This window comes from Gallus gallus, chromosome 1, assembly GCF_016699485.2.
Source record: "Gallus gallus isolate bGalGal1 chromosome 1, bGalGal1.mat.broiler.GRCg7b, whole genome shotgun sequence".
Classification (NCBI taxonomy): domain Eukaryota; kingdom Metazoa; phylum Chordata; class Aves; order Galliformes; family Phasianidae; genus Gallus; species Gallus gallus.
Window position 1 is genome coordinate 72,967,495 of NC_052532.1, and position 27,448 is coordinate 72,994,942.

The window sequence follows — 27,448 nt, forward strand, 5'->3', positions numbered from 1 at the left end:
TATATCAATGCACTTAACATACACATCAAATAAACTTGGAAAAAGGTAGTTGAAAAACAGATCACTAACCCCAAATACAAAAAGATGATTTACAACGCAGTATGGACAAATATTTACCCCCACCCTCCAAAACAAAAATAAAACAAGACAAAACTATAACACCCCCCCCCCCCACACACACACAAAACCAACCAACCAACCAACCAACCAACCAAAAAAAAACATGTAGCATTGTATCATTTTAGAAGAATAAAAGCTGTAGCAATTGGAGAAAGTTAGTAAAGAGAGTGTTTCTAATTTACTGTACGCTCAGGACTGCATGATTCTTGAGACTGCAGGTAGAGTGTGATACTTGAGTAGAATACCAACACATATTTGACCACAGAATTATAGAATGGTTTGGGCTGTATGGGACATTTAAGATCATCTAGCTCCAACTCCACTTGCTATAGGCAGGGACACCTGCCTCTAGACCAGGTTACTCAAAGCTCCATCCAGCCTGGCTTTGAATGCTGAATGTGGAGGAAGCAGTTTTAAAAATCAGTCCCATTTGAAAGAGGACGAGGTAAAACTGTTAGAAAATGAGCTTACAGCAAAACGTTTCAGATTGTTCTTACAATTTTAAAGGTATTGATCTGTCCGTCTGCTTAATGTGTTCCAGTATGTTTAAGATGGATTTGAGAAGTTTATTTTGTCTATGAACAACTTTCCTTTTTTAAATTTTTTTTTTAAGTTAACGAGAATGTTGAAAAAATATAATGTGCTTTTATTCTGAAGACTCTTCAGCAGGTACCAGCTACGCTTAAATTATTCAGACATACAACCTTTCCTTGTAATGTAAAATACACTGTGATCTGACTAGATTCCAGATTAGAAGTCTAGATGATGAGTGACAACTTTTATTAAAAAGTGAAGGTATGTTTAATGTATGTCAGTTTCTAAGGAGAGAAAGGAAATACCTTTGATTTTTTTGCTTTTTTTTCCCGAAAAACATCATGTTTTCAAATATGAATTTGTTTTTTTACAATAATGTTTTTGCTAAAATCTGGAAAAACAGAACAAAACCAAAACCCAAACAAACAAACAAACAAGCAAACAAAAAACACCCAGAGAAACAGCCTGAAATTTCAAACTGTGAAATGCATTCGTTTTTGATATTGTAGAGTGTAAGCATAGAGTATGAATTGCAGTTGTTCCAATAGTCAAGATTTTTCCTGCTGACTTCAGTGAAACAAAACTTGGCTTCATTGGCAAGTTGGTAGACTAAAGCAGTGTAATTGTCCAGTAAATAATGAAGTTAGAAGATATGAGTCTGCATATAGTTTACTCTTTTAAACCTGAATTTCTGTCTTCTCAGCCTTCACAGATTCAGAATGGTTTGGGCTGGATGGGACCCTTAAGATCATCTAGCTCCAACTCCACCTGCTATAAACAGGTGCTTCTAGGACGGGGCCATCCACAGCCTCCGCCCTCACAGTAAAGAATTTCTTCCTAATATCTTGTCTAAACCTACCCTCTTCCAGTTTAAAACCATTTCCCCTTTTCCTTTTGCTAGGGTAGATTTAGACTAGATATTAGGAATAAATTCTTTACTGTAGGTGTGGTAAGACACTGGAAGTGGTTGCTTAGAGAGGCTGTGGATGCCTCCTCCACGTTCAGCATTCAAAGCCAGGCTGGATGGGGCTTTGAGTAACCCGGTCTAAAGGGAGGTGTCCCTGCCTATAGCAGGTGGAGTTGGAACTAGGTGATCTTAAATGTCCCATCCAGCCCAAACCATTCTATGATTCTATGCTATAAAGAAGCTTACTGCCTTATGTCCCACTGTTTCAATCTTCTCCAAAACAAATAAAGCGAATACTTCTTTTCATAGTTGTATCACTAATTTGCTTCAGTAAGGAGGTCAGCACTTCAGGTTAATTATGGCATTCAATAATGGTAAATCAATCCATATCAACCTTCAAATAATGCTTGTTCAACAGACTTTTTAGTTCTCTAAAAAAAATTAATGTATTATTTCCAATAGCACTACATATAGTGTTTGATTTGGAAGACCAGAAATACAGCTTCATGCCACACAAACTGCTGTAAGAGAGGCTGACATTACCCAACTTATTCATAACCACCTAAAGTTAATATGTATGGCTGGGTCAATAAAAAAAAGTCCACAACTGACAGGAGTCTCTACAAACTTTGCAAGCTAGGAGAAATATCAATATCACTCACCCAAATGAAGAAATTTCTACTCTTAAAATGGTTCAAAATTAATTCAGCACAATTGTACATCTGATTTTCCAGTAATCTAAGCATTAAAAAATGTCCTTTTTTTTTTCATATTTCATAAAACTCTAGGGGGAAATGTGGTTTGAAGTTGAAAACAGTCATCAAATACAACCACTCTTTTAGTAACTGCTATATTCAATCTGTTGAAAATATAAGCCTCCTATATAGCTCCTATTTCCTGATTTCTTTAAAAATCTGTAATAAGTATATAGCTTGCAATGTATTTCATCATCCAGTTTTTTCTTTCCTTGATTAATTTAGATTTACTACGTTATTCTCTTCAGGCTTAGTGAGTCTGAAAGTGAGGCAAATTAATTTTCTCATGGCATTTTTGTTTCTTTGTCTGTCAGTTTAGCAAAGTACAGTAGCTTTTGAAGAACATCAACAATTTTTGCTGAAGGTCTGTCTGAATCAGGATATCCAACAAATGATAGTTAGATACCAAGAAAAAAACTGTTCTATTTCCTTGGGGTACATCACAGTAGGAAACGCTCTTAAAATAATAGGACATTAATATCTCAGGAGATTTTTAAAATTATTTTGGAACAAGTCAGCTGAATTAAAAGCTGAAATAAATTCAGCAATAACAGTGTATTTCCATGGCTAGTGTGACAACTCAGTAAGGAAGAGGATTATCAGAACAAAACCACATCAGACCCCATGAAAACCACAAAATACAGGCATTTGGAAAATTATAGACGTAAAGGACTTTTCCCACTTAATTTCAAGGTGGAGGAAAAAAAAAAACAACAAACCAACAAACAATAAGATACAGAGGCTTGTGTTACACTAACCTGAACTGCACAGAATTGATATTGAAATTGATTTTTGCATAATCTAAATATTATTGTACATGAAAAAAACCCACAATGCTTTAATATTTGATTTACTTTTTGAGCTGGTTTAGAGTACCGTGAATGCCTTCCTCTTCTGTGATGATGATACATAAATTAAGGATAGAAGACTCTTTTGCATGCTGTTTGAAGAAACTTTTGAGCATTTTAAATCAAGGAAAGATACATTTAATAGTTTATTAATTTGTTTTCTAGAATAATAGTTTACTATGCATATACTCAAGTTTTATGGAAACTAAGACAGTCTCAGAATATTAGCTACTATTTGCACTGTAAGCTTTTAGGAACTTCACAAGATACTGTAATCTTATTGTGCATCTACCTAATGAAATTACAATCTTATTTTAGTTGATCTTCTTCAGTTACTTAGAAAATGGCTCTAGTGGTGTCATTTTCTCAGCACTGAAAAAAAAACAGTAAATGTCATCTTTAATTGATACATTTCATATCATTAAAACATTATTGAAAAACACTGTGCTGACAATACAATTTCTTCTCAAAACAGTGAAGTGAGCCTGAAGAAATACTGGGAGCTAATGAGCAGAAGTGTTTAAGTACTCTGGTATACACACTGGATCATAGTCTATGCTGGAATGGAAGATAAATTTTCAGACTCTCAGGCAGCCAACAAGAGATGAAATACGAAGGCTAACAAACCATCCTGTTTCAAATGCCTGTACATACCTAGAAAGCTTTACAGTGAGTTTATATTCATGTGATGCGGAATATAAAGAAAGGTAGTACTAGAAGGACAAGAAGAACTTCTTTTGCCAAACACCTTTGGGTTCCCTTTCTTTGAGAGGTTTCTGTTCTTCCCCAGTCTTCTTCAAATAACAAGTGCAACTGCTTGAGTCTGACATCACAGGAAGCAATGGTGAAAATAAAAAAAATTGCAGTGTAAACAGAGAAGAGTGTATGCCTTGGAATCTGTTCAATTAGGCCTTGAGGAGCCTAATTCTGGCTCTAATAATTTTGTCTTCTATCTTCCAGTGGTATTCTGGAGTGCACTTAAAAGAGCGTGGCCAGCAGATCAAAAGAGATGATCCTCCCCCTCTGCTCTGCCCAGGTGGGGCCACATCCAGAGTACTGTGTGCAGTTCTGGGTTCCTCAGCTCAGGAAAGACAGGGAACTTCTAGAGAGAGACCAGCGGAAGGCCCTGAAGATGATGAAGTGCCTGAAGCATCTCCTATATGAGGAAAGGCTGAGAGACCTGGGGCTGTTCAGCCTGCAAAAGAGAAAGCTGAGAGAGGATTTTACCATGCTTATAAATATTTATAAATTAAAAATGCTTATAATTAAAAATAAATTAAAAATTAACCTGCTTTACAGATCCTACTTTAGCAGGGGACTGGGCTAGATGATCTCTAGAGGTCCCTTCCAACTCCTACAATTCTGTGATTATAAATTATGATGATTAATAAGTGCTCTAGTCCTATTAATAATAGAAAATCAAAATAAAAAGAGATTTGATTTTTTTCTCTTCTACCAAACACTGATACAGAAAATATAAGAGACACCTGCTAATATTTACTATCTTTTAAACCTGGAAAAAGTAATAATAATAAAAATACAATAAGCAATATGTTTGCTTTTATGGATTTTCAAAGTAGATAAAATAAGCTAATTTTGAAGGGATTTTTTCCATTACATAAAAAGCATAAGGTATATTATATATTAATTCTCACAACCCAAAAGATGCAGCTGTACTTTAAAAACACAGTGAAAATGCAATTACCTAATTTAACTTGGTAAGAGCTACTTTCTCTTGGCTTTTTGCCCAGAATATTCAAAAACAGTACGGCAAATCCTAAAAATGAAAAGGAACATGTCACAGAGAGGCAAGAGAGAATACCTAAGGTTTACTGCATATTAATCCATATTTTTCTTTAATCCATTTCTTGAATTCAATTTCTTGAATGCCCAAATACTAGTATAGACTATTCAATTCCAGCTGTGGTGTCCCTGTTCATTGCAGGAGGGTTGGACTAGATGGCCCTCAGAGGTCCCTTCCAACCCTAAAGACTATAATTCTATGAAAAGGTTCTCTTATGAATTTTTCTTTCATACTTTCAAGAATAAACTCTACAATTTGATTCACGTATGTAATGGTCTTTAGCTGGGATAATACTGCAGTGGAAAATTAACTAAGGCAGAAAACAAGAGTCCTTAGAACTGCTGGTTTAGTCTGTTGAAGATAAATGTTTGAAGTGTTCTTCAAACTTTCCATTTTTATAGTGATTCAGGCACGTGTATGAATATATCTTTTTTTTCTAGTGCATGGAGCAATTTGTAAAAAGACTTACAGAGGTGTACATGGTATTTACAAACAAACAAACCCCAAACAAATAAAATACGTTTTGCTACCACCTCTGGATACACTGCAGTCAGGTGCAGTAGGACATAAAGCCTAAAACACCTTATTTTCTGCTTTTCATTATGTAGTACAATATATGTAAATTACTGCAGTGTACTATTTCAGTGCCAAGAATTTATGGGCCTTACTGACTCTCTTCTTCTCCAGACTGAATAGTTGCAGCTCTTTCAGCTTCTCCTTACAGGAGAGGTGCTCAAGACCCTCAACCATCTCGGAGGCCTTCTGATGCACTGTCTCCAGTATGTCCACGTTTCTTTCGTACAGGGGGGCTCAGAATTGATTTATCATATTATGGAATGTCAACGATGGCTTTGATCTCGCACGTTAGTTTTTGTAACTTTATGCCATATCATCTCAGCACTTTATGGCAGCTACAGAAAGGAGTACCTGGAAGCTTATCTCCTTACCAGACTGAGGAGTGGTTTGGTCTTCACTGCCCAGTCAGCTCTTGATTTATTTTCTGCGAGGATGAAGAAGGTAACCGATTCTAACTTGATACTAAAACTTGAGGTGAGGAGGTCATCACACAGGGTGAGCAAACACATTGCAACTAAAGAACCAAAGGCCAAGAGTGAGGGATATATCGGGGAGCCAGAAGTACCCTTCGCACACAGTTCCAAGCACAAGTATATTTCTACAGCACGTACACGGAGACGCAAATAACTACTACACGCTCGACTACTCTCACGGCTCATTCCGCCCGTTATAGCCGCTGTGCCCTGCCCCGGCAGTGCGCTGATTCCCCCTCGTGCTCGCACCGGCATCCAATCAGAGACCGACGGCGCCGAGCAATCGCGTATGCGCGCATGTGGAGAAGGGGGCGGGCCGGAGACGACCGTGAAATCCGCATCCGGGTGAGGCCGCAGCGTATGGGGCTCGCGGATGGGGGATAGATTTTACGAGTAGAGAACAAAGTGGCTCGCTTTGCGCGCGCGGCCTGCGCGGGAGCGTTGGGGATGTCAGGGACGTCAGGGACTCTAACGGCTGTGCCGGCGCCTGATGGGGGCGGTCGCTGATACGACTGAGGCGGGATGTGGCAGCCACATTCCGTCTGGCGTTCTTAGGGCAGCTTGCTCGCGCTGGCTGAGCCTAGAGAAGGGCAGCCATTAATTCCGGCCCACTCGCCTTCTTCTCCTTCCCTGGGCCACTTAGTCCGGCTACTGCCTATGGTAGTGGAACCGCGGGGGCTGCTGTAGATGCTTCTCTTCTGAGGCCTACCTTTACTTGCTGTGCCGCCGGCTCGTTTCTCCTCCGCGTTATCTGAGGGCCTGGCACACCTGGGCACCGATCATACCACTAGTGGTGGCCGTGCACTGTGGGCATGTGGCTATGGGAATACTCAGGAGAAGGTTATAAAAATACTTGGGTGGAACTGTTGCATTTTCCAGTCTCTGCACTGGAAAACTGGTGGCAGTGAAAAGGAGTGTCCTGTAGGTAGTTCTTTAGCCCAGAGCTTTAGAAATGGCCTCTGCCCATTTGCTTCTGAGTGACCAAGGTTTGCAACATTACCAGAAATTTTACATTGTGGGGAAATATCTAGTAAGATTTTCAGTGCTGTCTATGTACTTAATATCTGTTTGTATAAAGGGTGTTAGGTTTTGAAGTATTTCTGAATATCTGTCTGAATCCTTGGGCATCTAAAAACTTTTCTATAAATCTAGTCGTTGAGCATTTTAGTACTAATTTTTATATGATCATTTTTATAATAGGTCTGAGTGTCTCCTGTTGGTATCTCAGCATCTTAGCTCTACCTTTTGGTCTGGGATAGTTTGTTCCTTCATGAGTTCTGTATGCAGCTTTAGCACTCCTCAGCAGGCTGTAATTTATTTTGTATGCAATTATCCTTTCTGTCTGAGTAATTCGTTTTGCCCATTGACTGCACTGTCATGGTACTTAAAGACTTGTTGATGTGGAGTTGTATAACTTATACTTCTCATTTCCTTGTAGCTATTTTCTTTTCTCCTGCTCTTTGTATTTTGCTCTTCTGCATGTTTCTTCACTGCATGATTTTCTTCTGCCTCCATATACCTAATCTGGGTGTCTGAGTAAGTGTTGGTGCAAGTGTACTGGTATTTTGGGTTTTTTTTTTTTTAGGATGTCAACTTTTCTGCCACTAATACAGGAAGTAGACTGCTGATCGTTTTCAAAGAGTGTTTATAGGATAGATGATGTCTTCTAGTGGGGAAAAAATAATCACAGCTGCATTCAAACAAGGGATGCCTGAATGCTCAGTTAATAGAATATAGCCTTTCTCAACCTCTTAAAAACATGCTTGAAAATGTGGTGCAAATTTATTTTACTCTATTTTGAAAAGAAAACCATTAAATATAGGACACAAACATATGTGCTTTTGTGCATAGCCTCAGCAGTAATGCCTTCTGCTATTAGTATAGAACATTACAATCTCCAGATGCTGATTTCTTCTACATTTAAGCTAAGGTGGTATTTTATTGTAGCTCACCTGAGGAGGTGTGTGGATTTTCTCCACGCCAAATTGAGACAGTGGACATGAAAATAGTCACTTTTGAATATGTTTCCATCAAAAACTTTATTCTGACCATTGCTATAATGAAGTTGAAGGATTCCCTCCTGTTTGTTTCGTCCTGGATATAGCAACAAATAGAAACTGATTATACCTGGTGACCTGTTCGTATCTGTGATGTTCACATTGATTTTGAGATGCTGATTGGTCTTTACTAGAACGCTGAGTGCAGTTTAAGTACTTCTGTACTCAGTTACTCCTTGGTTGTTGTCTGGTTGTCTTTGAATGCTGTAGACCAGGTCCTTTATATCTCTTCCCAGGTGGCAGAACTACAGCCAGAGGTCAGTGATGAAAATAATGTTCCCTAGACTGCGTTAGCAGCTTGTGTGGTGTCAGTCTGATGTTCAGGATGATAGCTACATAATTTCTGAGTGCCAAAATACAGTTATGCTATAATGTGTATTTCTGGTCCAGAGGAACAAATGGATGGCAGTCCTAAGGGCAATAACTGGCATTCTCCAAATGTTTATAGAACTGCTAAGGCATCTAAGTATGATATGTATCTGAGCAGTTGGCTTGGCTCCTCCTGGCTTCCTGAAAGCCAACTTCCAGGAAGGCTTGCAACACCAAATGGAAAAAGTTTGTGGTATGATGGAAACAAGTTTTCTGTGAATCTTTACAGCTTTCAATACTTTTCTTTCTCATGTTATTTGAGTACATGTAGATTCACAAGGTGGTTGTTTCATTCTGCAGGGATCTGGTATGCTTGTGTTCTGTAATCTGCTGTTGTCAATCTGTGCAACTTTTGGTTCCTTTGAATGCCTGTATAAGGAAGATCTTTCTACTTAGATAAAAGTAATTTGGTCGTAATAACAGAGGGGAAAAAAGCCTCTTGTTAAACCAGTCTTGATGTTATTTTTCAGCTATATTTTTTTCTTTTGCCTAGAGCTTTTTCACTAGTATGGAGGTTTTGAGTTGCAGACAGTAAATTTAAGTCATTCAGATTAAATCTGCCTTCAAGTATACTGTAAGTGGTAGACTATCTAGAATGTGCTGCAAGCTGGTTTTCAGGCAATGTAACCCTTGTTACATTTAATCTCTTTTTTTACTTACATATTTATCATAAGAAGAATGCATCAGAATTGAAGGCAAGAGTTATTTTTCTGTTTTATAAAATTTATGTTTAATATGCAAATAACCGTCACTTGTGCTAATAAAAAGTTTTAGGCTTTAGCATTTCTGATAATGCCTGTTGCAGCCATAATCTCTTTATTCCCTGTATATCACTGAAGCAATGGTACCTGCTTTCCAGACTTCAGTCTCCAGAAGTGGTGTAATTTTAACATAAAGGAATTAAGTTATTTGTAATTTTCTTAATGTAGAATAACATAGACTGTCAAATTTCTTAGCATACAGTGGAAATTGTATTCTTTCCTCTGAAAGAGTTTGAGATGAATTTTGGTTTTATGAGATAGCTGGCTTTTGCCCTTTAAGTTGCTTATTTTTGGAATGAATGAAATTAATTTTCAGCCTTCTACTTACTGCTTCAGTGATGTCTTAAAAAGGAAAATTTGGACTTAGGGTGTGTAGAATATGTTTGGAGCAGTAGAATTAAGTTATCCATACAATTCTTTCTTAAGCAACCTTCTGCAGTAAAAATAAGTGAATTAATTTCCTTGATTTATATTTATTTTTTCAAGTCACGATGGCCATTCCCAAATAGATAAGGTTGGCATTGTAATAGTACTCTTCTGAAGTTTTTCGTAAGTTGGTTGCGGGATGGGTCAGTCTTAGCTTGTTTGCATATATAAGGCTAATGTTTCATGTTGGTGTTGTTGCAAGTATTGTCTAGTAAACTTCTCAAGCCTTTGAAACAGGAATGGACATGATAATTATTAAAGTATTCTGGATTCTTAGAAAGAAAAACTTATTTCTAATGCCTGTATGCATTTGAGCAGATTTTTATACTCGCTGCCATGTGCTGAACATTTTGAAGAAAAATCAGTTTGTGATCACTTAAACAATGAATTGTTTTTTTATTACTTGTCATTTATATGAATTTCAGCTAAGAATATGGAAACGACTATAGTTTAAATGGCTAGCTTTAGTCTTTATAAAATAAAACCTTTATTACATTTCCAGGAAGTTCTAACTTTCATGTGACAAAAACACATTTGCTCAAATCATTGTGCTAGTTTAGAATAAAAAAATCTGATTTCATCTAGTTTATAGAAAACTGAGACAGGAGTATTATTATAGGGTAGCACTACCGGCTTCAGTAACACTTTGAAAATACAGTTTTCATTTATTCAGTACTTTCTTGATCAAATAACCAAATTTTAATCTTTTAGCTATTTTCTGACACTGTATGATACTTTAATATTTATTAGGTAATTTTTCAGATACAGTGAAATGTAAGTTGGGTATTGTCCAATTCTCTTACCTTCAAACTCCTGGGCATATTACTACTTCTACTTTAGTACAGACCTTCCAGAAAAGATGGAAAATCTTTGTGCACAGTTGTAAACTATGTGATTCTGCTACAGTGTGGTGGGTTTTTTTGTTTGTTTTATTTGTTACTGTTTTTGTTTTTCTTTAGGAAAAACTAGTTAAAATAGTTATGCTGGTAGCAAGGATGTTTCCTAATTGTGATTCTTGCTTCTATTCATCTTCCCTTTGAACTATAAGGGAGAGCAACTTGTACTGGAGACCAGATTGCTGGTAGTCTGTAAAATGCAATTGGAAATTAGGACTGAAGACTGATCCTGTTAAAGAAATAATTTGTTTGTAAACAAAGGACATAAGGTTCTCAAGCATTTTAAAACGCAAAACATTCAAAAAGCAAATTATTCCAACTGGGAAAACTATTAATTCTGAGACTGACCCAGAATGTGTTAGTGAACTGTTGCTTTTACATCAGCCAAGAAATTAAAAAGGGACTTAACGTACTTCATGGTAGAAACAGTTCACAGTGGTGTTGCTGATGTTGAAAACAATGTTTGAGTATGATTATTGGTTGTTTTTTTTCCCCAGTTTTGGTACGTAATAAAGAATTGTTATTATGAATTACTGTATTCTTAAGGGTTTTTAACTTAGTTATTTTATGCACTAAAACAACACTGGCCAAGGATGTATATATGCTATCAGTCTGAATAGGAGCCGAAGAATAAACAGTTGGCCATCATCTGTTTCAACCAGATAAATGCAAAAATACAAGGACAATTTTAGGGAATGCATGTATTGTGTTTTGCTTTTAGGCTCATCTGAAAAAAAAGTGTAATATGTATGTGTTTTGCAAATATATGAAGTTAATATATAGGCTGCTTAGGAAGTCATGCCTCCTATGTATTTCTGTAGAAACTACAACAGATACAAAGACTGCACTATTTGGTAGAGCAAATTCTCAGTTTCAAAACACTGCTTCCCAACCGTCACCCCTATTAGCTATGCATTTTTGCTGGCGATGAACAAGACCCTGCACGCTGTTCTTGTATTAAAAAAAATAATAATAATAAAATTGGGCAACTGGAAGTGATCTGCCGTCACCACTGCTGAAATGCAGCATCCACCATGTCACTGTGCTAAAATCTGCTGTTTAGTTTCCATAAACATTCAGCAAGTGTTGATGAATGTCAATGGGTGCAATGTTTACTACATGGTGGAATTTAGTGGCACACCTTTGCTTCATGTCTACTTCTATGTCACACTGCCCCTCTGCTGCCATTTGTTTCATGGTTAAAAAAAAAAAAAAAAAGGAATATTGGCATGAAAGTTCAACATCGATGTCCATACCACTGATATCTGCCTCTGATGTTGTGAGACAACATAACAAAATAGGAAGCAGCCTTCTTAGTAATGTAGTTGTAGGACTTTGGTCCTCATTTTTATGGACTGTTAGTTCAATACTCTCCTTGCAAATGTAACAGTTCCTGGGAGTAATAGAACATGGAGTACATCTAGACATAGGCAGTGTCACTGGTGGGGAGGATGCTAGAATTTCAGCTATGGTTTTCCTGATACTGTTTGGGGCTTTCTATAACTTAAAGTCCTCTCTGACAGGAGTTACCTGCTAAGCCTGGCTGCAGAGTTATATGATAGTATTACTGTTACGTTCTGGGAAGAATATACTTACAGTAGTAGAAATTATGCTGAGATTGCCCTGTGCTTTCACTGAGTGTAGTATATTCTTACAGATTATGGTATATTGGTGCCTGTTGTGTGGGAGGAATTGGGCTTCTGAATTTTCTGATGGTCCATGTAATGTCATGGGACGCATCTTTAATGTTGAACAAAGCTTAAGATTTTGGAAGCATGAACAGATAAGGTTTCCCCTGGCTTTAGATCAGCAGCTAAGAGGAACTGTAACGTCAGGGTAGCATGATTGTGCAGTATGTGATTATGTAAGTTTGTCCCAGTTGTTTCATTGCTTTATGACAAAACATTAGAGAAACTGTAAAAAAAAAAAAAAAAAAAAAAAGGCAAGTATTTCAGTATATTCTTTCCCCTGTACTAATTGAGGTGAGCTGACTCCATTTTCAGAATAGATTTTGTCTCACAGTATCAGTAGTTGTTCTGTAAGAAAGAATGGTGGAGTACAATTTTCAGTTTGTTTTGGTAGAAGTTGTACTTTTTGTCACTGTTCCCTGTGACAGACTTCGTAAATTTTTGATTTCATTAATACTGTTAATAGTGATTTTTAGGAACTGCAAAAATATATTTAATTCTATTTTTGTCATTTTAATTTTTTAATTGCATGTAAAAAAAAAAAAACTACTTGAAGTTACGAATAGCTAATAATTGGCATTCTCATTAAATTTTATGAGAATACTTATCTTAGTCCATAGCATTTGCATTTGCAGGATATGGACTATAATTTACCTTTTACATTCTGTAGAGGTATTGGAAAACATCATACTGGCATGTATTAACTCTGCTTGTCCATATCCTGTTCAGAAAAGTGATTAAGGAACTTAAGGCTTTCTGAGTGGTTGAATGTTTTTTTATTTGTTTTTATTTCTGATGGTTGTTAAATTTTTATAAAATGATTATGATTAAAATATTCTCAAGATTAAAAAACGGCAGGTGTTCTGAAATGTAAATTCCTAGAAGATGGAATATTAATATTGGAGGATTTTTAAATAAGTAGTTCTAGGAATGTTTTGTTAGAAGATGTTTTTTTCACTGTTCTGCTAAGAAATAATACATAAAGACAAAGGATTATGTTAATTTACAAAGATGTTGCTGACTGTTCTGTTTAATATTCTGTATATAGTATTAATCTATATGTATTTTAAAACTGTAATCTATTTTAAAATGGTAACAGCAACTTCAACGTTTCTTGAATCAATTCCTCCATAGACTTGAATTATTTTTAATAAATTTGTTCATTTAAATCTCTTGCTATTCTCCAAATCTGATCTTTTTTTTAATTGACTAAAATGAATAATTTGATATTGTTGTTTTGTAGTAATATATTTTACTAAGATTTCCAATATGATTTGCCTGTTGTTGAGAAAGGTCTTTATCTTCTTGTATGAATATCTTTTGCTTTGTTTGGTATAGCAGCTCTTGTTTGAAATGTCTGCATTTTAGTAAAGCAGTGTTTTTACCTGATGTCTTTGGAAGTTTTATTTCCTCACCACGACAGTTAAAATTATTGTATGAGTTGCAGTAAGTGAATGGAAAGGATTTGATCTGTGATGGCCAATGATAGTTCTGTTTTGGTGAGGAAGTAGTTATACCTTATGTAGGGCTGAACAGATTTGGTTGCTTTTATGTTCTAACAACAAAAAGGAGGACATGAGGAATTATTACTTTTTTCTGGGGGGGGGGGGGCAGGGGGCAGGAGAGGGAGGTGGGGAAGATTGTTCCCAAAATGTTGTTCCGAAACAGCTGAAGTATGAGATGAGAGAGAAATACACTGTGTAGTCTTCTGAGATACGAGGAAACTGAGAGGACAGCTGGTGTCACTTTGAAATCATAGAATTACAGAATCACCAGTTGGAAAAGATCTCCAAGACCATCCAGTCCCACCATCCAACCATCACCATTACTTCCCCAATAAACCATGTTTCTCAGTACAACAGCCAAATGGTCCTTAAACACCTCCAGGGATGGTGACTCCTCTACCTCTCTGTACAGCTTATTCTAGCACCTAAAAATTCTTTTGGAGATGAATACTTTTTCTTTATGTCCAACCTGAATCTCTCCTGGCACAAGTTGAGGCCATTCCCTCCAGTCCTATTGCTACTTATGTGGGCAAAGAGGCTGACTTCCACCTTACCACAGCCTCCCTTTGTGTATTTGTGGAGAGTGGTAAGGTGTCCCCCTGAGCAGACCAAACAATCCCAGTTCCCTCAGTTGTCTTACGAGATAAGAGTTGTGCTCCAGACCCCTCCCCAGCTTTGTTACCCTTCTCTGAACGTACTCCAGGGCCTCAGTGTCTTTCCTCTAGTGAGAGGCCCGAATCTGAACGCAGTACTGAAGATGCAGCCTTGAGCAAGGGATTGAAAGGTTGCTGATTTAATATGCATGATTGAGTGATTGTTGAGCTGTACAATGCAGGCATGTACTGTCCTGCTTTTGATTGTCAGATGTGTTACCTGCAAAATAAGGTTGCTAATAACATGTGAAAAGCAGTGTAACTAATTTGAGTACTGTGTATCATGTTTCATCACCTGTTTCCTGTAGATGTTGTCTGATCACCCTCCAGTGAAAGTTAAATGAAGGCTGTGCTATGAAACAGGTGTAGTACATATTTAAAAGACACACGTGATTTATAAAGTTTTTAGGTGTTAAAGGAGAAGAACTTAGGTTTAGGTATTTCTTAGGAGATGTCGCATGGTATAATAATTGGTGAGATTTATATTCAGAGTACCATCTAGATGAGAAAAGTGAGTTTGTATATTAAAGAAGCATATCTGTGTGAGTTAATATGTATAAGAGAAGAGGTAATAATAGTGCAAGATGACATTGATTGTTTGGGCAAGGCTGCTTCTGTGGCCTGAAGGTAAAATTTGAAGATTCAAAATAGTTTCAAAGACTTGAAAATGGTTTTGTGATTCTCGGCAGTTACAGATGGCTGAGGGAGCAAACTAATTTTTATTTCAAGTAGGTGACACGAGAATAGCAGTAGTTCGTTGCTAGTTAATCTATTACCAGGGCAGTGAAACGGTAGTTTTTTCCATAAGGACACATAGCAGTGTCTGTGCTTTTCAGTTAATGTTTAGGAAAATCTTCCAAGGTAATTTGTACCTAGAGGTTAGAGCACAGTTTTAAAAATCAGTCCCGTTTGAAAGAGGACGAGGTAAAACTGTTAGAAAATGAGCTTACAGCAAAACGTTTCAGATTGTTCTTACAATTTTAAAGGTATTGATCTGTCCGTCTGCTTAATGTGTTCCAGTATGTTTAAGATGGATTTGAGAAGTTTATTTTGTCTATGAACAACTTTCCTTTTTAAATTTTTTTTTAAGTTAACGAGAATGTTGAAAAAATATAATGTGCTTTTATTCTGAAGACTCTTCAGCAGGTACCAGCTACGCTTAAATTATTCAGACATACAACCTTTCCTTGTAATGTAAAATACACTGTGATCTGACTAGATTCCAGATTAGAAGTCTAGATGATGAGTGACAACTTTTATTAAAAAGTGAAGGTATGTTTAATGTATGTCAGTTTCTAAGGAGAGAAAGGAAATACCTTTGATTTTTTTGCTTTTTTTTCCCGAAAAACATCATGTTTTCAAATATGAATTTGTTTTTTTACAATAATGTTTTTGCTAAAATCTGGAAAAACAGAACAAAACCAAAAGCCAAACAAACAAACAAACAAGCAAACAAAAAACACCCAGAGAAACAGCCTGAAATTTCAAACTGTGAAATGCATTCGTTTTTGATATTGTAGAGTGTAAGCGTAGAGTATGAATTGCAGTTGTTCCAATAGTCAAGATTTTTCCTGCTGACCTCAGTGAAACAAAACTTGGCTTCATTGGCAAGTTGGTAGACTAAAGCAGTGTAATTGTCCAGTAAATAATGAAGTTAAAAGATATCAGTCTGCATATAGTTTATTCTTTTAAACCTGAATTTCTGTCTTCTCAGCCTTCACAGATTCAGAATGGTTTGGGCTGGATGGGACCCTTAAGATCATCTAGCTTCAACTCCACCTGCTGTAAGCAGGGACACCTCCCTCTAGACCAGGTTACTCAAAGTCCCATCCAGCCTGGCTTTGAATGCTTCTAGGAAGGGCCATCCACAGCCTCACTGGGTAACCAGTTCCAGTGTCTCACCACCCTCTCAGTAAAGAATTTCTTCCTAATATCTTGTCTAAATCTACCCTCTTCCAGTTTGAAAACATTTCCCCTTTTCCTTTTGGTATATGCCCTTCTAAAAAGTCCCTACCCACCTTTCCTGTAGGCACCCTTCAGTTACTGGGAGGCCACTATTAGGTACCTCCAGAGCCTTCCCTTCTCCAGTCTGAAGAGCCCCAGCTATCTAAGCCTGTCTTCATAGGGCAGGTACTCCATCCCTCTGATCACCTTCATGGCTCTTCTCTGCACCTGCTCCAACAACTGCATGTTCTTCTTCTGTTGGGAGCCCCAGAACTACATTTGTATTACTTCAATTTAAACTGTCATAGAATCTGTATTTCCAGTAGGTGTTTGGAAGAAGGGAGGAGATACAAGTTTTTTTGTTGTTTATTTGTTTTATTAAGGTCTTAGTATGTGTTAGTGGTTTTCTTTCATGTATCCCTGGTCATCTGTCAGCTTTTGTAACCTAAAATTGGAATAGTGTTCCCTAAACTTGACCACTTTGTTGTAAATTGTCTATACACCACTTAAGGAAAAACAATATCCCTTTCATAATATTTAACTAATATGTTTAAAAGTGTTCTTTATTTTTATCTTTTTTGTTCTATTTTTTGATGAAGAGAAAAGCTTCATTTTTAAATACAAATCTAAGAGACCTACTTAATTATGAAGCTCATGTTTTTGGATGAAAGTGTACTTTTCCAGTAACACTAATTTAAAAATAAAAAAAATTAAAAATTTAAAAAAAGGCAAAAAATTCTCCAATTCTCCTATTTTAATATTTAATTTGAAAAGATCTCTACTTGAGTACTTTAATATTATTTATTCAAGTTACTGCATGTTCTTTTGAGTATGTATGTATATTCATAGACTATGCTTTAGTTGTGCATGTCGGCATAGTAAATTTTTTCTGTGATGCTCTGTTACTAAGTCTGTGTCAAAAACTCTATTTTCAGATATTTAAGTAAATGACAAAGTTCTCTTGAGTTAAAACTTGATAACTTTTATGCTTGTAAAGCTTCTCACTTCATGATACTGATTCCTCTTTTAAGTTCTTGTAAAAATACATTTTCTACTAGTAAAAATATTTGATGGCATTCAGGTATGTTGGGTATTAAAACAATAGAGAATGTTAACTATTTCAATTAAGTTGTTGAAACTTAATAACTTAAGTAGAAATGCTTTTGAAATATGACCATTCTATTTTACTTCTAAAACCTCAATTTCTTAGGTTTATCTTAGGTTATGGAAGAACCTGTGTGTCCTAGCATTCCAAAACCGTTAACAGTGGATGTTTTTGTACCAGTTGTTTATTTCCTTCCAAGTAAGAAGATTGTGTTACCTGAATAAGCAGTTTACAAAAAGTAAACATACAGTTGAAGTGTCCAATTGCATGAGCTCTTTCCTGTCTGGTTTTGAAATGCAGCTCTTCTTTTAGGAGAAACATAAAATAACAAAGCACTGTATCTGTGAAGACCAAGAATAAAATATAGATAGAGATTGCTGAATCTTAATTTGGCTCAAAAAGCTTTAATTTGTTATGAAACATGAACTTAAAAAAAATAATAATAATTGCTATTTGTATGTCTTACCTTATTCACAGTTGAATTATGCAACTTAATGAACTTTTTTGAGAGTTTTGAACTAATTACAATTCAAATTAAAGAATTTTGAGCAAATTAATCAGTTAACCAAGTTTTTTGCTACTTCCAGAGAATAAATATCCCCCGTGCAATTCTTCTTGTAAAACTTTTTTTTCATGCTAACGTCAGCCCATCCTTCCTCAGGAAATATCTTTAAGAGATTTACTCTAGACTGTTTTATGAAGTCATGACAAAAATATTTCACTAGGATTTTGCTATCTTTGTCCCCCTCTGTGTCAGTGGAGACTTCTAGATATACTTTCCCTCCATTCTTCTCTCTGGAAGTTTGTTCACTTGTCATTAACAAACCCCGTTTTAAAATGGTCTTGAACAGGTATTGGTTGTTAATAGTATAACTTAACTGGAGAATGATCTCTTATATTTTTATTTTTTACAGCCTCTGCTGCTGTGATTCAATACATTTCCTAAGCTGTACTGTTCTTAATAAAACTGAAAGTATTGAATCTTAGACCATGCATGGAAGGGAAGTAGAGGTTTTCTAGTCAAAAACTTTGCTTAAAGCAGGATAAAGCATAGGTTGTTCAGAAACTTGTTCAATTCTGAGTGTATCCAGGGATGAGGAGTCCACAGCGTTTATGGGCTACCCATTCCAATAGTAGGTCAGAATTTTCACTATTCTGGCATTTCTCCTGTGCATCTTGACCCTATGTAAGTCTGATGCCAGTCTAGCTCTGTCTTGTAAGAGAACTCTGTGCAATTGTATGGTATAGCATGAGCGTTATTGGAATCTTGTGTAGTCGCTTTTGCTCAAGTTACAGTGCGATTACAGACTGATCTGTGCTACCTAGTTAGTGGAAGACAAATCAAGCTTTTCTTAGCTATTTATAGAATGCAGACATATTCCCAGGATTCATAGTTTGTAGTCACCTGAAGCAAGGTTACAGATTGTTGATCTGGATTTGCTTAATTACAGGTATATGCCTGGCTGTGAAAAACAGAAATGCTCTTTAATTCTAACAGTGTCTCGTGTTGGTGTTATCTTTCCTTTATTTCAGAAAGCATAACATATTTTCGTTATATCAGCTTTATTAAATTTATTACAGAAGGTTGTGTATATTTTGTAAATTCTGTGACTTTTGAAGTTAAAAGATGTTTGTGATGCAGAAAGCATTTAGGGGGACATTAAATAGATTTTGAAATTATTTAAGTGGTTGATTATTTTATGATAAAACAAAAGCGAAAAGATGTTTTTGCGGTCTGGTCACAAGAAACTGATTGTGGTGAAGACTGGAAACCTTTGAGGGCCTTTCTATAACATCTTAAGTTGTTAGAATTCAGTCTTCTGAGGAAAGTGACCGTTATTTGTCGAGATGAATGGTAGTATGGTCCTTTCTCTAGAGTTAAAATGGTCTACATTTGTATTCAGATACCTGCAATGAAAAAAGGTGTTTTTTTTTTTTAAAGCAGTAAGTTCTTAAAATTGGGAATAGCTGACCAAGACTCATGGGCAGCAATCCTCAGTGACTAAGTAAATGTGTCACTAAAATTGCTTTTGTCAAGAGGTAACCCTCTGGAGTTAAGTCCGTCCTTGTCTTGTTAGTGAGTTGTTTGGTTTTTTTTGTTTGTTTGTTTGTTTTCTGTTTTTTTCCTGACTGTGGGTAGATCTCAGTGACTAAAGCATTTAGAAGCCAGACTATACTGACCTTCTCTCCATTCAGCCTCTTAATTTGAAGTATCTCTGTGGCACTTGTGAAGTCTTTTCTTATGGATGATGTTGTCCTGAATACTTAGGATTGGGCAAGGAATCCCCATGTGCTCTATGGATTGTGGTCTAATAGTCAAAATGGTACACTTGAGAGGTAGATCTCTAACTCAGGAAATGCTCTGCAGTAAAGCTTAGCAACTATTTCTGAATCACAAGTAGAGTAATATTTTAGACTTTGGCCTAGCGTTGACACCTTCTTAATGATCCAGGAGAAAATGCTTCTGTTTCAATTTGTATTTGTTCTTTCCTGTACTTAAATACACACCACGTATGTGGTTGTTAAACATTTACAGCAGCTTTTCAGGTAGTTTTAGTTTTACATGTACAGTTGGGCAGTTGGGCATCAATGGAAAGTTGTTTTCCCTGCTAGTAATTTTCTATCTAAATGCCTCCTGAAAGCTAAGCAGCATGCTACATCAGCACTTCTCTAGGAAGCCTATTCCAGTAGTTAACCACCTTCACAGTAAAGACTTTTTTTTCCTAATTTGTGGTCTGAGCCTCTCCTGGTACAGTTTTGTGCTATTCCCACACATGTGGCCATCAGTTCCCAGAAGCAGAACCTGGTACCTCTCTCTGCTTTCTCCAGTCAGGGAGCTGCAGCAAGCAATGAGATCTTCTTTCAGCTTCTCTTCTCTGGACTGAACAGCCCAAGTATCCTCAGCTTCTCCTCACAGGACATGCCTTCCAGCCTTGTTACCAGCTTCAATGCCCTCTTTTGGGTACTGTCAAGAATTTTAACATCCTTTTTGTATTGTGGGGACCAGAAGTACACTCTGGTAGTACTCAGAGTGGCACCACACAGCTGAGGAGCCCACCACTGGTTGCAGTACTCCAGATGTGACCTCAGTAGGACAGAGTAGAGGGAGAGGATCACTTCCTTTGACCCGCTGGCCATTCTGTTTTAATTCACCCTAGAATACCATTTGCCTTCTTGGCCCCTAGGGCACACTGCTGGCTCATAGTCTGCCTGTTGTCCACCATAACACCTAGGTCCTTCTCTGCAGTGTTCCTTTCCAGTAGGTCAGCCCCTAACTTGTACTGATGTGTGCAGTTATCCCTCCTCAGGTGTAGGACTATACACTTGCCCTTGTGGAACATCATAATGTACCTCTCCAACCAACTCTTCAGCCTGTCCAAGTCTTGCTGAATGGCAGTGCAGCCTTCTGGTGTGTCAGCCAATCTTCTCAGCTTTGAATAATCAGCAAACTTGCTGAGGGTATAATCTATCCCTTCATCAAGGTCATTCATGAAGATTTTGAACAAGACTAGACTCAGTACAAACCCCTGGGGAACTTCGCTAGCCTCCAAATAGACTTCATGTTGCTGATGACAACCCTCTGAGCTCTGCTATTCAGCCAGTTCTCATTTGAGGAGCCATGTTATATGAGTACCGATAAGTTCTAATACCACATTTTTTTTGTAGCATTTACTCTGTAGATTATCTTAATACTTAGTATTTTGTGAAATTTGGGGATTGTTTTTTTGCTTACATTTGCTTAGTACCTTTCAGATGAGAATATGGTTCATGAATAACAGTTCTATTTTAATTTACTTAATAAGAACTGTATCCAAGGAAAGAGTAACTTGTTCAGTTAATGACTGTATATAATTATTGAGATTTTTTGTCTACTCTTATTATACTTATAGAAGTGTATATATTAGTGTTTAATGTATGCTGTGCTTTGTTGTTCTGAAAATGTTTCTTAAAATAAAATTGGGAAAGGCAGTTACAGAAGTCACTCCATTCCACATCTACACTTTTCTTTCTTTTTTTTCCTTTTTTGAATGCCTCCAGGGGCAGTGAAACCACCACCTCCCTGGGCAGCCTGTTCCAATACCTTAGCACTCTGAGAAGGAGTATTTCCTAATATCCCACCTGAACCTCTCCTGGCACAACTTAAGGCCAGAACCTCTTGTTCTATTGCTAGTTATCAGGGAGAAGAGGCTAACTCCTGCCTTGCTGCAGCCTCCTTTCAGATAGTTGTAGGGAGCAATAACGTCTCCTCTGAGCCTCCTCCAGTCCCAGTTCCCTCAGCCACTCCTCGTAAGGCTTGCGTTACAGACCCTTCAAATTTGAATAGTTTCATCATGCGTTGTTAGCAGTTATAGAGAATGGCCTGAGCAAACTTATCATTGTTGACCCTGCTTTTTGCAGGTGGTTGGACTAGATGACCTACTGAGATCCATTGTCTGAATTACTGTATGTTTTGCTCCATACAAACTTGATCATAAAATCCAGTATTTAATGAAAATGCAGTGACTTACTCTGTAATCCGTGAAAAGCTTTCATTTCACAGGAGTGTGACTCCGGGAGTGACTTCTGAAGCCCTATAGGATGTGACTGTCTGGAGAGCTAATGTTTTGGAAATTGCATAGGTTACCTGCTATGTTTTTTCCAGCCATAATTTCTGTCAGTCTGCATTCTGGAGGTTGATTTCTTATTACCTAATTTTACAGTTACTTAGTTCCAGTAACAGGTATGTTTTAAGAGACCACATTTAGTCATGGTAAGGCTGTGTGTGTTGTTTCAAGTTTGTTTGGTTTGGATTATTTTTTTGTCTTTTCTATCTCATCCTTCTGTGGGTTGTCAGCACTTAATGTAATCTTTCCAATTCTGATGACACTTTTTTTGCCTTAGTCTTCACTGGCAGCTGCTCTTCACACACTCCTTGAGTGGATCATTCAAAAGGTGGGAACTCTGGGAGTGATGTCTCTCCTGCTGAGAGCAAAGATCATGTTTGTAACCAGTTAAGGAACTTGAACATCCATAAATCTATGGATTCTGATGAGATGCATCCCAGAGACCTGAGGGAATTGGCTGATGTAGTTGCCAGGCCACTCTCAGTGATAGTTGTGGCAGTCAGGTGAAGTCCCTGGTGACTGGGGAAAAAGGCAATGTGACACTCATTTTTAAGAAGGGTAGAAAGAATAACCCAGGGAACTACCAACCTGTAAGCCTCACCACAGTGCCAGGGAAGGTCAAGGAGCATATCTTCCTGGAAGCTGTGCTAAGACATCTGGAAGAGAAGGAGGTGATAAGGAGCAAGCAGTGTGGCTTCATCAGAGGCAAGTCCTCCTGACCAACCAAGTGGCTGCCTGTGATGGTATAATTGTATCACTGCACAAGGGAAGGGCCACTGATGTCTTCGGTCTGGACTTAAATAAGGGTCTTTAAAATGGTTCCCTACAATATCCTTTTCTTCAAATTGGTAAGACATGGATTTGATGGGCAGACTGTTCAGTGGATGAGGAACTGGTTATGAGATCGTACCCAGAGAGTGGTGGCCAGTGGCTCAATGTCCGGATGGAGATCAGCGGTGAGTGGTGTCCCTTGAGTCAGTACTGAGACAGACCAGCATCTAACATCTTCATCATAGTGTCAACAGTGGGACTGAGTGCACCTTCAGGAGTTTTGCAGATGACATCAAGCTGTATGATGCAGTTGACATGCCTAGGGGATGGGATGCCATCCAGACAGACCTAGACAGGCTTGAGCAGTGGGCCCAGGATAACCTCTTGAGTTTTAAAAAATCCAAGTGTAAGGTCTTGCGCCTGGATTGCTGCAATTTTCACCAAACTAGGAGAAGAAATGATAGAGCATAGCCTTGACAAAGAGAACTTGGGGGTACTGGTGGATGATAAGCCAGACACGAGCCAGCGATGTGCCTTTGTAGCCCAGAATACCAACCATATCCTGGGCTGCGTCAAAAGAAGCATTGTCAGCTGGTCAGGGGAGGTGATCTGTACTGGTGAGACCTCAGCTGGAGTACTGCATCCAGACGTGGAGTCCCCAGTACATGAGAGACAAGGACCTCTTGGAGTGCATCTAGAGGAGGGCCACAGAAGTGATCCAGGGGATGGAACACCTTCCCTATGAGGATAAGCTGAGAGAGCTGGGGCTGTTCAGCCTGGAGGAGAGAAGGCTCTGGGGGAAGCTAGTAGAGGCCTTTTAGTATCTAAAGCAAAGAAGGAAGGGGACAGACTCTTTAGCAGGGTCTGTTGTGATAACACAAGGGGAGATGGTTTCAAACAAAAGAATGGGAGATTTAGTTTGGATATAAGGAAGAAGTTCTTATCAGTAAGGATAATGAAGCACTGGAACAGGTTGCCCAGAAAGGTGATGGAAGGCCCATTCTTGGGGATGTTCAAGAGTAGACTGTAGGGGACTCAGTGCAACTTGATCTAGCTGTAGATGCTCCTCCTGTTCGTTGCAGGGGAGTTGGATTAGATGACATATAAAGGTCTCTTTCAACTCAAATGATTCTATGATTCTATGAGATATTGCTCCCAGTCCATAAGGAAAGAAAAGTTTTATGCAAGAAGTAATATATGTTTGGAAAGACAGTGTCTCCTTGTAATAGTTCTTGTTTACTTCAGATAAAGTCTTAGTACATGTCAACCGCTGAATTTCTGAAATGTACTTTGTCCAGGTTCGTTAGTACTTAGTCTATACATTGTTTACTTATAATACATTCTGATTTTTCTGTTATTTATTTATTTTGTCATCATTAAACAAAATATGTAAGCAGGCTAGTGTTTCTTTTTTACAGATAGATACTTAGCTTTTTGTTCAAAAGCAGAGGTGTGTTTAAATGTGTGAATGTGTATTCTATGTAGCAAGGGATCCTTCCTAGCTGGTTGAGCATCATTTAACCTAGAATTTGTATGGAATCTCCGAAGACTTGGGAATTAGTGGATTAGCAGTTAAACATGGAAACACCATTGATACTTGGATTTCTTTGAGAATTTTTTTTTCCTCTGTTCCATTTAGATGATATGTGGCATGATTCAAAATCATGCTTGCCAAACAGCCAAGAAACGCCTGTTAAAATTTGTGAAGCAAGGTGGTGTTAAGTCAAGATAAGTCTGATAATGAGCTCAAGATTATGAATGTGAAATGTAATGTAAAGATGATGGATCCAATAACAAGTTCTTCTTCTTTCTTCTTTTGCCCTGCATTTGAGTGTGTGTGTGTGTGTGTGTGTGTGTGTCAAAAGTGACTTATTTCTGTTTTATGTATCTCTAGGCTCTTAAAAGTGTTCTTGTGGTTATTTTTTGTCATCTTGGAAATTCTTGCTAATGTTTAATACATTTTTTTCCTACAGAGACATGTTTTTACTGCACAGAAGTGGTGCATGCGTGTGATGATAAATTAATTGATCAGTGTTCTTGTATTATTTTTCATACTTTATAGATTCTTGTTTGTTTTCCCTCAGCCCTACTCAACCCAACTTCTCTAATTTAGCGTGCCTTTCCAAAATTGCTTTGTTACACATCTATGAATTTCTTCTAGTTTGAGTTCTAAACCGTAGTAGAGCCTATGGGACCTGAAGCCAAGACATGCATAGTGTAGATAAAATAGTCATTTGCCTTTCTAAAGATTTTAGCTTTGATTCCTATATGAATGCTGTTTCTTTGAAAAGGTTTGGAACGTTACTATTACGTAGTTTTAGAAGTTCTTGTTAAGGTGCTAAGCCACACTGAAAGTATTAGATATATTTCAGGAACATATTTTTAGACTGAGTTTATTCTAAAGCAGTTAGTTTGGAGTTTTCCAAGCACATCAGCAAAAGTAAGAGTTAAGAAAGCAATTCCACCTTTTCACAGAAACATTTCTGTTAGCTGAATCAAGTGTGTTAAGTATATTAAAATTTCTGTTACAAAGTAAATCAGGCTGTATACAGGGTTAAATGAAACTAGAAGTGCTTCAATAATCATTAATGCCGAAAGACCTATTACTATCGTATGTTTTAATTCAAATTAAACAGAATGCAATTATTGAGTGTTCTTATGGTTTTATGTATATAGCAATTCACATTCTTTCCCACACTGAAGCTCTTTTTAAATCAAGAGGAGAGCTCATTTAACATAGCAGCTTTCTATAGTAAAAATAATTCACCCAGAATTTTCAGATTCCTTTAGTACCTCAGATTTAGGTTAAATTTTATAGTGCCTATGTAATATGCCAACTTGTCTTGGAATGTCATTTAGTAGTGTATGTTCACTTTCTCATTTATACATTGCTGCCTTGATTCTGCAGTGCTGTTCCAATTTCACTTTCATTGCAATCATTTATCTTTGCATATTTCGTATTTTTCAGTAACATTAAAGCTCTGAATGTTAACAGAATTCATGAATAGTTGACCAGTTAAGATTAATACTGACTGGAAGAATACCCAATCACCTTCCCCGTCAAAAACAAAGTAAACATTCACAGTCCCTAAAAAGATATGTAGTTCTGAAAATCAAAAGTAAATATTGGATCATGCTTTTTTTCGGTTGAACCAGATCTACTTACATTTTAATAGTGTTGATTTAATTGAAGTTTATCAATAAGAACTTGGAAATAAATATATTAAACTTTGGAAGATGTTTATTTAATCTTTTCCTGGTAATTTTTTTCAACAGTGGATATAAATTGAATGTGTCCAGTTTGACAGAAATTTGGAGACCTTCTGAATTGTTCTATTTCTGAAGATGTGCTTTCATTGTATTAAGTTTCTCCATCCTATAAACTGAAGTCAATTAACTTTGCAAATGTTTTGACATTTTATTAAAAAAAAAAAAAGTTTTTTTGTATTCATTCGCATATCATGGTGATTTTTTTTTTTTTTTACTTTTTTTATTTATACATGGCTGTTCATGGGAGGATATTATATCTTGGGTTACTTTCAGTAGCAACGTAACTTATCCTGCAGTTTTGTAAAAGGAATGTCAGCTTAACTGTAAATATTTCAAAATACCACAGAATTTAGGGCTACAACTCAAAAATGCTGATCAGTTTGTAAAATCTAAATCAACCCCTACATGAAACCTAGAGAAGGATCTCTGTGGTAGCAAAAAAATTTCCAGAAATTCACTGCAAGATTTTTCTGAACTGCAGTTTGTGCTGACAGCTAGGAATAAATGGGAAAAGCAGGAAACATATTTGATTTAATCACACTGCTGATTTGGAAAAACAACTTAAGAATAGACGCTGTTTTTATATTTTAATTTGTGATCACAGAGCTGTAAAGTACACTGCATATTTCCATATCATTAAATTGAGTTATGTTCATTAGTTATTAAGAAAATCCTTCATTTCAGAATCTAATGGTCTGAAATTCTGTTTTGTTTTGTTTTTAATATTCAGATGAACTGGGTTATGTTGCTGTTAGTATCATTTATGTAGGTACTAGAGAATTGACTGCTGTGTTTCAGAGCAATAGACATAACTTTAAAATTAACTTTTCCTATTTTCCCATCTTAAAAAGCATTTGTAACTGTCTTATTTTGAAAAGTTCTTCAATATTGTTGTGCTTATCTTTTCTCTTGAAGATTTTCAAATTCCAACTTAAAAGTTCAACCTTTTTTACTTGTATCAATAAAATTTGCTCTTAAAAGAAAGCTTGCAGCTCTTGTAACCTCTGTGTGAAATTAAAAAAAAAAAAATATTCTATAGGTCTCTTGATCTTTAGTAGAACTGGTACATTAGGATGATTTCAGGTACCTTGTGGAGTTCAAGTTAAGCATTGAAATGACTGAATCCTGTTTTCTGAATGAGAAGGTGATAAGGTTAGGAAGAGCACATAGATGAGCTCTTGTATCCAAGTGTTTATTCATCTGTCATTTAACTGAGTTACAATATAGGAGTCCATTTTTTTCTTTTGACTCCTAGTTGATCATAAAATTAACACATTTGTCTTATGAAACTGACCAGTGAAATATAATTATTTTCCTGCAGTGTACTGTGTTGTATTACTTCATCTTCCTGGTCTTCAGGATTTAACTACTGTAAATAAGTT

General features: G+C 36.9%; 1 protein-coding gene and 1 long non-coding RNA gene across 17 annotated transcripts in view; one reads left to right on the forward strand and one right to left on the reverse strand.

The window, feature by feature from the left end:
• Positions 1 to 201: 201 nt before the first annotated feature.
• LOC107054297 lies at positions 202 to 6,234 on the reverse strand. The gene is made up of 3 exons (XR_001468445.4): positions 5,916 to 6,234; positions 4,870 to 4,941; positions 202 to 4,374 (listed from the first exon to the last, which is right to left on the reverse strand). It is a non-coding gene; the product is annotated as an uncharacterized LOC107054297 (long non-coding RNA).
• Positions 6,235 to 6,281: 47 nt separating this feature from the next.
• CCDC91 (coiled-coil domain containing 91) overlaps positions 6,282 to 27,448 on the forward strand; it is a 205,671-nt gene continuing 184,504 nt past the window's right edge. For 5 of the 16 annotated variants that reach the window (XR_003071495.3, XR_005845031.2, XM_015292434.4 and 2 more), the window contains exon 1: positions 6,325 to 6,362. Coding sequence is in view for 2 of the 16 variants with exons in the window: in XM_046909473.1 (XP_046765429.1) it covers positions 6,315 to 6,362 (48 nt within the window). In the remaining 14 variants the exon portion in view is untranslated. Of the gene's footprint in view, positions 7,048 to 13,814; positions 27,438 to 27,448 lie in introns of those variants that run through there. The other 11 variants (XR_003071497.3, XR_005845022.2, XM_040660693.2 and 8 more) reach the window with 6 other exon arrangements.